Raw genomic sequence first — 13362 nt, 5'->3', positions numbered from 1 at the left:
TATCAACATGGGGATAATGGGGGGAGTGGGGGGAGGTTGGGGGGATGGAAAAGCCACCAAAGTCTGAGTAAAGAGGGATTTTGGATTTACAGCAGAATGTTTATTGAAAATTCACTCGTTATGTTTGGAGCATAACACAACCAGCCATGATCTTTATAAGTTTGCGCCTTTTTTCTTTTTATATATGTGTGTTAGCCACTATGCTGCGTGCTTGAATGAAGCTCATGGCTCCCTATGCAGATAGGTTATTAATGTCTGAATACATTTGATAAAATCGCCATGGGTAACCAGTTAGGTCCAGAGCTTTTAGCTCTGTGAATTTTCTCAGTTGCTGCATAGAAATAAGCTCTGATCAAGGCAGAGGCTCAGATTACAAACCTACTACTGTAAATAATGATGACAAAGGTTTCGTACTGTAACAATATCGACGAGCAAGAGAATAGAAACAAATGGATAAAAGAAACTCAGTAATTGAATCATACATAGTAATGGAGCATATAACAAGCCTTGTGTGCCTAAAGCCCTGTTGCAGATGGAAATAAACTAAACTTCTCTTTCACAGCTCCCCGTATATTTTCTATTTTCCATATAGACATCTTACCAGCCTATTGCTTTTGCAAATTGTGGCTGCATTTAGGACGTGCAAATACCATCAGACAAGTAATGAGTGCACTTATTTCCTGCTTCGGTGGATGGTTAATCCGGTTAAAAAGTTTTTACCCCTCAAGGTACTAGGACTTTTTTCTACCATGGGTCACGTACCAGGACTTTTACCCACATTCCTGGCTGCCTGACCTCTCCACAGTGTACTGAACTGATGATAATAAATTGCACTAGAAAATTCCCCAAGGAAATTTTGGAGATGCCTGCCTGCCTGCCACTTGGTGCATATTTGTGTGTGCGTAATATATGGACTGGCACCAAAGGCTTCATGGGATTAAGTAGGTTCACCTAATATCTGGTAAGAACATCAAACCTTGTGGCGGCATATGTCACCATACCAGGTGGCAACTTGCTTGTTCACACTTGATGGCGACTGACATCACCTTACCTAGTGACGAATGGGTTCAAGATAAAGATTCCTATAATGCAATGAATAGATTAGTATATTATTGATTTTATTTTGTAGAGTACCTGGTATGTTTTTTTTGAAGGTCTAGAAGGGCCGTCTGTGTCTTTAGCATAATGTCAGCCTTTGGAGTGATATGGAATCCATTTAAAATTGTTTAATCTCTCTTTTTCCTTCTTAATTGGTAAGTTGATGCTCTATTACAGAGGCAATTGAAGAGTTTTATTTAGATATGTGCACTCAGGTGTGTTAAAAATAGGCCTAGTCTAGTCTTAGTCTAGTTTTAAGAAACTGGTTGAATTTGGGTTATAATGTTGAGCCCTATGCTCCAATGAATTAGTGTGCATAATGTAGAGGCTTTTATTTAGTGCAGTCCCTGGAGTCTTACTCTGAAAGTATCAGGGTTGTGCAGCTGACCTGCTGCTCCTGGAGGTACCGAGATCCAAACGGTAGCTCAGAGGGACTGAGATTCGCCAGCTCCAAGTTTAGTAATCAATAGTTCTGCCATTAGCGATTAAAACTGTTGTTGATAATTGCAGAGTTGCATAATATATACCGTATTTTCACGACTATAAGGGGCATATAGAATTTTTTTTTTTCCCTCAAAATGTGCGCCCTATGTGTGTCGTTACTGCGGACGTTGTTGAGACCACCATGAGAATGTTAAAGGGGGAAGTGTGGGTGTGGATTGTGTATAAAAGAACAGGTATGTGCTTTATGCAGAACTCTTTCATCATCTCCTCATTGAGGAGATGATGAAAGAGTGGTTGAGGGACTTGTATGTAAGGAGACCAGGTGGTTTTTTCCACTCATCACCATCGCTGTTAATCTGTGATTCCATGCGTGCCCATCTCACAGCGAATGTGAAAAACATGGTGAAAAAAATGACCGCTGTGCTTGCTGTTATTCCGGGAGGTCTGACAAAGGAACTTCAACCGCTCGACATTGGTGTGAACCGGGCATTTAAAGTAATGCTACGTTCACACCGGACGCATCAAGAGCAGCAAAATCGCATCTGCTGCTTCATTTTTGCTGCTTGTACCAGTTAGTTCTGACGCGCGGCTGAAGCAGCTTTGCTGCTCTGGCTGCACGGTGCAAAAGTGTGTCTGACGCGCGTTGGGCGGAGCTACTATCCTTTCTTTGCCTTGCAGCTATATTTGCTGTGATCAGTGGGAATAAAGTAGTTTTAATATGTTTTTAAGTGAGAAAGTCCACCTGAAAACTTAATCATTGCAGTCAGTTCATCCAGATTACAATCCCACCTTCCAATATTATTTCTGTCGGAGCCGCTCAGACCCCACATACCAGCGGTGCACTGTCAGTAGGAATCCCTTCAACAGCAGCCTCTGGCCGGGTCGCCTCCTAGCGGTTCACCGCGGCAGCTGGTAGGTGTTTTTCATCTAAATAATCTAAACTGCAGGCACCAGGATGATAAAAGCGAACATATTCTGTTGGCAGATTTCTGCATTTTAAGTTAATTTATGTGTCAATAAACTGTTTCAGAGAAGTGATCACATCGCTCTGTGTCATCAGCGATGTGTCTGTCTCACGGCCAGCTCCCAGGTTTGATTAATACTTTGTAATAAATACATGAATAAATCAATATAGCCTAAGAAAATTGACAATTTATTTTAAGAAACAACTTGTGTCGTCATTTAAGGAAGAACAAGGTTTGAATATCAGTTGACTGATTGAACAAGACTCCTATATCAATTCTGGAGAATTTGTAAAATGTGTTTGTGCCTGAGAGATGGTTAGAATTAGGAGACAAATGGTGAATGTGGTCTATTGTCCTAAATGAGTCATGCGAACGATTTAAGAATGGAGTTGATCGTACGAACGCTTATTGCAAGAGGTTTTTGACTATGCAGGAAACCCAGAGTACCTGGAGGAAACCTATGAAATATTGAAGTATAAAATGAGGAAAGGAGATTAGAAAAGAGATAGGATGAAATGAGGACAGATAGGATAAGACAGGACAAGAGAAGATCAGACATTTGGGCAGTGTAAGTCTGATGACTAACTAACTGCTTCTTGTGCAGTTTTTTATCGATGAACAATGGTGGGGAGGCTGTCAAACGGCCACCGTGTATGCAGCTTGTAGAAACCTCTGGTGATTCTTTCCAATCCACTGTTGATGTTAGTGACTATCCTGTTTAAAGTCCCAGGGGTTTCTTCAATTTGAAATCTGGTTTGAAGGTATTCCAGTAATAAAACATCAAATGATTCACTTGTTTCCAGGGCTGCATTGAAGAATTTTTTAATTTCCCCAAATTTGTTAAAGATGTCCTCGGAAATCCTTTTGGCAACCCATCCCATTGGTTGTTTACGCGGCCGCTTAGAGGGGTAAGGGTTTTTTTTCAGGTAGAATCTTATCATTTGGGAGAGACGTTCTAGTAAATTTGGATAAACACCTGATGGGAGGGATCTGGCAGCTTTCTTAGAGCTGTTTAGCACATTTCTAAAGAGTAGGGCACAAAAAACAGTATTGTGCATTGTCTTTCTGCTAGCATAATCTGCTGAATACATAAATTCTTTCTTTTTGAGTCCCAGGTGAATCTCCAGACCTTTGATTAGACAGGAATCAAAAATGTGGTTTTTGCAATCCAGGGCAGCCCAAATCAACCTTTTAGCTGAGCCAAATTTTTCATACATGATCTGAGAAACTACATTTACTATGTCTAATATATTATCATTTAGAATCATCTCCAGACCTGGCTCTTCTGTCCACATTATCAATTTGGACAGACGATTTCTTATTTTGGCCAAAGTGTCTTTGCAGAACTCTTTCTGAACTTTTTTGGGGCAGTTTAGGATGTTTCTCCAAACCAACACTGCGATTAGAGCATTTACGTTGTCTTTTCCTCCAGGGGATGTGTATGCCAAATTCTTTATAAGTTGTCCCTCCATTTCTGAACCAATCAACATATTTCTTGCTATTTTGCAAAGAGAAAATAACAGCAACTTCACTGTGGAATGTCAGGGCTGTTCTGACCAGCTAAACAAGTCTATGACATCACATGGAACTGCTGATGTCATAGGAGGTGGAACAGAGGAGTGTGTGGGCGGAGCAAAGGAAGGGGCGGGTTTATAAGTTGGATTCTAAGAATTTTGACGTTGTGTTTTCAAGGTTTGAAAAATGCTTATATTTTGGATGAAATGCTTGAAAATGCTTGAAATTGTAACTATTTCTTTCGCAACAAATACCTATCTAACTGAATGGTGTGTTTATTAAATGGAGAAATAAAATGTTGGAGAGCCCAAAAATGAAACCTGCTCGCTTATGTGTGACTGCGATCAGCCAGTCTATTTCCATGTGTGACTCCGCCCCCATGAAACCACTACTGCACCATGCCGGGAGGTTGTCGTTTCAATGAACGTTGGCTGGAAGATGAAAAATACAAATTATGGATTAAACGGGGACAAACCCCACGAGTTGCCTCTTGTAAAGTCTGCAAAAAAGATGTGCAGATTTTCACAATGGGCGAGTCTGCGCTGTCGAGTCACATGAAGAGTAAGTCATAGACTTTTAAGTAAGCCAACTGAAGTAGCCTAGTACACGTTAACGTTAGCGCCTATTTGTTTACGCTAGTAACTGCTAGCTAGGAATTCACAGGCTAAGTTACTGAGTGGCTGAGTGTACTGTGTGATAATGTAATGTTAGTATTGCAGTGTTTCCCGCAGCACTGTCTTGGCGAGGCAGCCGCCTCGCCAAACTCACGCTACGGCTTCGCCAACTTTCCAAAAAAAAACAAACAAACAAACAAAAAAAAAAAACCGAAGTTTTAATTCATTGCCAGGCCCAGACCTTAAAACAGCATTGATAACTACGGCTGATAATACTGAATTGCGACACCCCCTGGTTGGTTATATTACTACGCCATGGCAGAGGGGTAATTTTCTTTGATCATCCGAGGAGACGTGTGGGGGGGAAACATGTTCGTCGTCTTCATCATCGGTGAACTATGTGTGGAAAGGGCAGTAGTAAATTAAAACTGATAATAGAAAATAAATATCTGTTTCGTGTGCTCTGACAAATTAATATAGGATTTAGTTTTATGTATTCATTTCGAACCACATATATATATATACGTATACATACATATATATATACGTATACATACATATATATACAAATATGGAGTAAGTGATGATAATCTAATTAAAAATATTACAACTAAATTAAATAACTTATTGTTATTGTAAAAATCACTTCCCCCTCACTTAGACCAAAAGCATCATCAATATCAAACTAGAAAATGACCTAAGGAAATTTTGGAGGTGCCTGCCACTTGGTGCATGTTCGTGTGTGCATAATATTTGGACTGGCACCAAAGGCTTAATGGGGTTAGTTGGGTTCACCGTACCTTGGCATATATCACCATACCAGGTGGCAAATTGCTTGTTCATGGTTGATGGCGACTGGCATCACCATACCGAGTGGTGACTTGCTTCGCTTCACCTACTGGGGACTGGCTTCACAACACCTGTTGGCGACTAGCGTCGCCACCCCTAGTGGTTGACTGATGTCACATTAGCTAGTGGCGGCTAGCGTCGCACACCAACTGGTGACTGGCGTTGCCAGACCTAGTCGCGGCTGGGGTAATGATAAAGATTCATATAGTGCAATAAATTGCTGAGTATCTTATATAGGGTTTTATTTTGTAGAGGACCTGTTGTCTTAATTTGAAGGTCTACCAGGGCTGTGACTTTAGCATACGGTTAGCCTCTGGAGAGATACATCCATTTACAATTGTAGAATCTCTCTTTTTCCTTCTTATTAGATTAGCCTTTGCTTCATTACAGAGGAAATGGATTAGCTTAATTTAGAACTTATAAAGTCTATCAGGGTTGTGTATTATGGAAAAGGTAATTCCCAACAATGATACTTAGTGATTTTCCAATTGTGAAATCAGCCTCTTTCCCTGTTATTAGGTCAATAGATGCTTTATTACAGCGGAAACGGGAGGCTTTTATTTGTGTCAAGGGAGGGGTCATGGCCAGCGGTGATATAGGCCATTTCTCAATATGTGTACTTGTGCGTACTCATGTGCTCGTGTACTCGTGAAATGTCATCAGTCTTAGCCCTAGTACTGTTCCAATTCACAAAGACAGCAGACTGAGAACAGTCAAAGTCCACGGATGTTGTTCTCGCCCCTCCCTATTACAGACTTATACAGACTTGTCCGTTCTTAAGATTGACAGCTGTCCGAGCATGCACGTCGGCAGCAGCAGCTTTCAATGGAGAGCGGCATTGAAAGTTAAAAGTTCTCTTTTCTGTTGCTGTTGTTCAATAAAAGTACATTTTAAGATCATTTTAGGCTTCTTTAAAGCGTCACTACATGGTCCATTTACCGATTTAATGCATCATTTTAAAAAACATTTCCAAAGTTGAGAGGACCGCGGCAACCAGTGGGTCTCCGAGGCTAACGGCAGCAAGGGCTAACCTATCTAACAGCAGCACCTCTCTTGGCATAGCCGTGTGCAAAGTACCGCTGGCTCTGATCGAGGTTTTTTTTGTTGTACTTGGCAGTGTGCATTTGATTTGTGTTTATCTGACTGTGTTGATTGTTATTCCCTCACTATGAATGAAAAAAGTAATACAATTATTATTATCTAGAGACTATTTATAACAGAAGGTGAGCACCTTCAAATGACTTTTGATAATGGGCATTTGCAAACCACCGTAAGTGGTTTGCAATGCATTGACTGCCCTCCTATGCAATGCTTATTGCAGGCCCCAAAAATAAAGAGTAAGTTTTTTGGCGACAATAATAATAGGTGCCTCCATGCACTGCAACGGCAGGCACCAATTAAAGAAACACATTGCTTTTGTATTATAGAGTTTCTGTACATTCAGTTGGCTGTAGACAATTTGGACGAGAGAAAAATCTGAAGAAATAAAATATAAACGGTGAGATCAGGGGCAGTGCTAGCTATTTGGGGGCTCTGAGCCTTACTGTGTAATGTCTAATACTTGAAAATGGACACTAATACAGTTTGTTTCTCTTTATTTTTGAAATAAATTTCCAATAATAATGTTTGATAAAACAATAAATAGATAAAAAAAAAAATCATAGTCAAATGGATAAAATGCATTTCTCCAAAGTGTGTCTGGGGTCTCCCTTAGAGATAGAGTGAGGGGCTCAGTCATCCAGGGAGGAACCACTGCTCCTCCACATCGAAAGGAGCCAGTTGAGTTGGCCTCGGGCTTCTAGTTAGGATGCCTCCTGGACTTCTCCCTGGTCGGGTGTTCCAGGCACGTCCCACCGGGAGGAGGGCCAGGGGGGGATCCAGGACACGCTGGAGCAGGGGTGCCCAACCAGTCGATCGCGGTCTACCAGTCGATCGTGGACAGAGTTTCAGTCGATCGCAAGAAGTTTTACAATGTAGAACTATTTATGGCTATAAAAAAAAAAAAGTTTTAAAAAACACTAATCAAATCATTGATCACGAGAGGCCAATGTGTATTTTAATAATAAAGAAATGAAAAATAAAAAGTATGCAGGGAACTTTTTTTATGCATGCTGATTGCTGGGCATGGTTTGCCATGGTTGCTAGGTTGTTACCAGGGACTCTAAAGCTTGAAGAGGAATCTGAAGAAATAATGATATAATGACATCTATCACAACTGATGGGGCTCCATCTATGGTTGGGCGCACTGCTGGATTTGTTGCTCTGTTCAAGCTGTCGGCAATATTTTAAATATGAACCATGTCATGGACGTTGCGATGAAGATCGCTTGCACTGTTTGGGGCCAGGAGTTTACAGAGGCGTTTATTCCGTGCACAGCTCGAGGAGGCAGGTGGAGACCACACTGATCTGCTGCTGCACAACGATGTCAGGTGGCTGAGTCGTGGCAGATTCTTCGAAAGATTGTTGGAACTTTTGCCCGAAATTAAAAAGTTTCTGAAACAGTCAACAACCCATTCTGCCCTATGTTACATCTTCACATCCACATAGTTTATACTTAGTATTTTCCTATTTTTATCTGTTTTCCTGTTGAATTTTAATCCATCTGCCAGCTTCTCTGCCAATGCCCAGTGAAGTTTATCATTCTGAAATAGTGGACTTCCCTTTTGCTTTCTGCTTTGAAGTGATCTTAGACTTTGACAGATTATATTTGCCATTTTGTTTACACAAGTGTAAAACAAAAAGAAATTTAGTTCTCTGGACAATTTCATCTTTTTTAAAATGCAGCCTTGAAAAGTAGTTAAAAAAATTGGTGTCAAGTACTTATGAGATTGTTAAGTTTTGTTTTTGCAACCTGTTTTTTGACACAATTGATAATTTCCTTGTGTGTTGGACTTACTGTTTATTCTCCACCTGTGCAAATAAAAAACATACTGCCCATCCCTTGTGTTTGGCTTGGTAGATCTCGGCATGCCATCAACTTCAAAAGTAGTTCTTGGTTTAAAACAGGTTGGGCACCCCTGCGCTAAAGGGACTATGTTTCTCGGCTGGCCTGGGAGCGCCTTGTGATTCCCCCACAGGCCCAAGTGGCCTGGAGAAGTGAAGATGGATGGATGGATGGATGGATGGATGGATGGATGGATGGATGGATGGATGAATAAAATGCAACACTGGGGAGTGTAATACTGTACTAGTGCTTACCTAATAGAAGCTGTTAAAATAAAAGGTGTTTGACTAAAGGTCTGTTCACACAGGATAAACATTATATTATCATAACCTGATCTTGGTGTCATCTGTAATGATTTTGTGAAAATAATGTTATTGAAATTCCTGATGAAAGAATGTAGGAAGGACAATTTATTACATTTAATCTATCTTCATAACATGGAAACTACTTGTTTATCTACTGCTTTATTCACCATCTTTGTTGCAACTTTGATTTCACCTATTTGATTATTTTCTGCTTTATCAATGCCTTTATGCCAAGTTATTGCCCCTGTTCATCTTCTTAGGTCAACTAAAAGATGACAATTGACATTATAGATTAAGTGACTTCCACCAGTCTCTTGTAGATTAACGCCTATTAAAGGTGTAGACACAATTGCCTCGTTGCTATTCATGCCTGTATTACAATCAGATACAGAGATTGATCACAACCTTCAACGTCTGTCAGCAAATTTTTCCTCCCACCAGTTTTCTAAATGAAGTTTATAAGCTTTTCTCTTTGTTTTTTCTTAAGTGTGCGTTACTGTTATTTTGATGTATTTTTTAGAAACTGAAATATGTTTATCTGTGCAATGTACAGATGCAACTCAATTTCGGATTTTAAAAAAAGCACCATTTGTTGTTGACAAGCACTGGTTGGGGAGGTAATGGAACAAGTTATGAAACGGTTTTCAAAGGAACATTTATTGTAGTGCATAGCTGGCTTCCATTCCTTTGCAGATTCAAATGGTCATGTTTTCTTTAGTTCTTTTTTGATTTACATGTTTGACACTGGTGGAACTAGATGTTCAGGATCTGTAGATAACTCAAAATAACACCTGGGAGACTTGTTCCTACATTCGCCATGGCGTGTCTCAATTGTGCATCCATAGTTTTTCCATGCTATACAAGGTTAATTAAAAGTTTTTCTTTTTTTTTTTAAAGACCATAACCGGGTACATGCTACAGATGTGCTCCATGCTGTTTGGTACCTGACCACTCGACCAATCCCTGGATTTCAGCAGATACACAGTGAGCATGTGACGGGAAGTGACACAGGTATATATCATCGAGTCACAGAAAAAATGTTGTTACATGCATAATAACCCAAGGCGGCTAAATCATCCTCCGCATGGTGAAATGGATTATGTAAAAAAATTAAAAAAAATCTCTATTTATTGATTAAGAATTTACATACCTTTTGACGTAAAGTTTCTGTCATATACCACAAGATATGTGATATTAAATATTTTCTTGTCTTTAATCATGAGTTTAAGCTTGAATAGGTTTTTTTTTGTGTCCTTCACACTGTTCTCACCGTGCAAATGTTGCAAACTGTTTGTGTTTCCCAGACTCAGACAGTGGAATCTCCCCAGGCAGAATATCTTACGCCACGTCCAAGAGCTCCTCAATTTCAGATGACAGCTATGGCTGCCTGGCCTGGAATATACCTGCCCTGGAGCTCATGGCCCTTTATGTAGCAGCTGCAATGCACGACTATGACCATCCTGGTCGTACAAATGCCTTTTTAATTGCCACTAATGCACCTCAGGTAACTTGCAGTGTCTATTGGTCTTGGAACTGTAAAAGTTATAAATAACTTTTTGTCTTAAACTGAAAACAGCTGCCAGCACACAACAGCAGTGGTTGAAACTTACATCATAGTGGCAAATCTATTTGGCTCCCTTGATTTATTTGTGTAGATACCTTCCAAGTAAGTCTTCAGTTACCCTGAGCTTTGCATGATAACAAGGTATTGTAAACGTCAGTCCTTGCACAGTCTCAGTTGTCATGTTTCCAATTGTTTAAATCCTTTGAGTTACTACTATATGTATGTATTTTCTTGTAGCCATTTCTGACTTAATAAGATCAGAACGCTGTGTGTGTTTCCTGAATCAAATATTCTCATGTAATTTCTAGTTTAAAGAGCGATGAGATTATCTTGCCCTCTGTTTCAGGCCATGTTATACCCCAATGAAGCAAAAAGTTATGGATTAGAAATTAAAATTTATTGGAAAAGTTTAAGGTAAAATGTCTATATCATTCAAAATCAACTTTGCTCCTCCCACATCAAAACCATGCCCAGAGTTGCATTTTGCTACATGCATGCATGTCTGAATAATCCTTGTGAATTATTTTTGCCTGGACAGTATCAGGGAAACACCAGTACCAGATTTTCCTAACCCAAATAAGAGTAGAAGTACTGACATTTAAGTACTTGTCAATCCTTAGTACTGATACGAATAACATATAACAGATAGTTATACCTAGCTGCAGTTTTTATCATATTGTCTCATATGCTAAGTAGACACAGGTGAACTTTTACCTTGAATCTGGTAAAGCACAGATGCATTTTTTTTTCTTTTTGACGGCTTTGCTAAACATGACTTGCTGTTTTCCTTCATCAAGAATGATGAAGGAATTAATTACCAAAACAAGATTTGCAATTTTTCCACTATGTCAGACTGACCACCGGTAAGCGAAAATGGCAGCCGCTCTAGCAGTTGTTCTTGCTATTTCTTCTTGTGGTTTATCCTCCCCTTATGGTATTTAACTTCCACTTACTAAACTGCCGTATTGTTCACAAACTGTCTGTTCAAGGGAAAATGACAACAGTGTCTGGTTCTTAAATATTGTAGCACTTAACTCACTTGTGATATTAGGCTTGACCATTTCTACCATGCTCTTGCGACTCCAGGGCAACCAATTAAATTGGCGGCACCTACAATGTGGGAGGTCCTATGGCATTAAAGGCAAAAGACTTGCTTTTGGTTTGGAAGAAAATAACTAATATTTCATTGCAAATGACTATATCATATGGCCAAAAGTAATATTTGATCTTATATATTCCTATATTCGACTTTGGATTAATTAAAATCTTAATATTGGAACTTAAAGTTTTCCATAGAAAATCTTGTCATTGTTAGGTTCACCAAAAATACATAAATGTTTAAGAAGCTGTTGTGTAATGCTTTATTTAACTGCTATCACCTTACTTGCAGCAGCAGTTTTCCAGTGTTTCTGTCGTCCATAAAACAAATAATGCAATCTCCTCCATTATCTCAGTCTGCCATCCACCGAGCACAGAGGGTCATTGTTTGCTAAGCTTTCAACCTGACCTTTAAAAGGATTTTTCTTTTCTGGCAACCATCAATCCTAAAGCAAATATCAACTTTGGCGTCTGGGCTCGAAACAAGCCCTGTGAGCGAGTTAATCACATGTCTGGTTCTCTGCACTGCTTTTAAGTAGTATCAGGGAATTGGTTCATCAATTAGCCCCTAATTGAATGAAAGTTTGTAAATTATATAACGGCAAAGATTATGAAAAATATTTCATATTTATTTTTATGAAAAACAAGGAAAAAAAGCCAAGCGTCTTTTTTCCTTAACTTCTCCAGTCTAGAATTTGTCTCTGTTTTTGTAAAGCTTAGCTGGAAGGAATAAAAAAAAGTCACATTTTTATAATTTTCAGAGCTTTCATCCCAAACTTTTGGGATGCTGTTAACTGTGCCAGAGTTTAGATTCTGGAGTGGAACACACCAGTGTGATGCCATTGCATAAACAGACTGGAGAACTGTATCCTAAGTGAAAGTAAACCATGCTTACAATGTGATATTTCTCACTGTAAGAACTCTTTGGACCAGAGCAGCAGTGTGAGGATCTATCACACAAATCCAACATCTTCATCAGATAGGGAATCCCGACAACATTATAAACCTGCTCTCAAAGTGTGAATGTTTTAAGCCTCCATCTTTATGCTCAAACTGCCCTGTGCCGAAATCATCTACGGCTGTGTGCAGTAGCCTGAAAGTTTCCTTTCAGTTCTATTGAGTATTAGAAGATTAAAATTTGGATTGATCTGGATATTGAAACTGCAATAAACACTACTATGAACCTAAAGACGCATCTGCAAAAGATTTAGAAGCAGTAGGTAGCAAAAAAAGTATTCTGGTTCTACAACTTTAGAGAGGATCAGTGAGCTTAAAAAACATAGTCCAGTTTGCTAATGTAGTTACTAAAGATTGCCTTAATAATCACACCATTTATATTGTAAAGAATTTTATCTTCACGTTTAACATTGCGTAAGGTTATATGAAAAAATATTTAAAAAAGGATCTTTGTGGCATATTATTAACCTGACAACAGCCAGATGCATGTCTCTGGCTGTTGTCAGGTTAGCATATTATAGCATTGAACTGTAAAGAAGTATGCATACAGTCCTGGTGAAAAAAAATGTTGTTCTGTGTGGCCAAAAGTGATAATTTGCTATTATCTGGATCTTAATTTGCTAATACATTTAAAAATAAACACAACTTAACTATAGATTGTTACAATCTATGTTTTTTTTGTTTTTGTTTTTTAGAACCAAGGTAAAACATAATAGATTTTTATTATTTAAATTGCTTGAAATTGGTCAAAAGTCTATTTGCAAATAACAATCAACCAAAATATGGTCAGCAAACTTTATTTTTAAAAGCTTAAATATAACAGCAAATGACAATAAGTCTAGTATTTCATCTTAGACTACAAATTAAAAGGTTAATATCTAGTATGGGTTAATTTGGTCTCCAATACAATTGCCATCCTGTTTGTTGAGGATGTCTATTGGGATGGCATGGAAGGCCACATACATGTATATATGTATATATATATATATATATATATATATATATACAT

At 38.8% G+C, this 13362-nt stretch overlaps 1 protein-coding gene across 1 annotated transcript in view; it reads left to right on the top strand.

The window, feature by feature from the left end:
- The window catches only part of pde3b (phosphodiesterase 3B), a 60110-nt gene that overhangs the window by 42903 nt on the left and 3845 nt on the right, over positions 1-13362 (top strand). The window contains exons 11-12 of the mRNA XM_015375974.1: positions 9632-9745; positions 10039-10238. Of these exons, the coding sequence (XP_015231460.1) occupies positions 9632-9745; positions 10039-10238 (314 nt within the window). The remainder of the gene's footprint in view (positions 1-9631; positions 9746-10038; positions 10239-13362) is intronic.

Source organism: Cyprinodon variegatus, unplaced genomic scaffold (assembly GCF_000732505.1).
Source record: "Cyprinodon variegatus isolate N-32 unplaced genomic scaffold, C_variegatus-1.0 Scaffold128, whole genome shotgun sequence".
Lineage (NCBI taxonomy): Eukaryota > Metazoa > Chordata > Actinopteri > Cyprinodontiformes > Cyprinodontidae > Cyprinodon > Cyprinodon variegatus.
The sequence above is the reverse complement of the archived record's forward strand: the minus strand, read 5'-3'. Positions and strand labels throughout refer to the sequence as shown.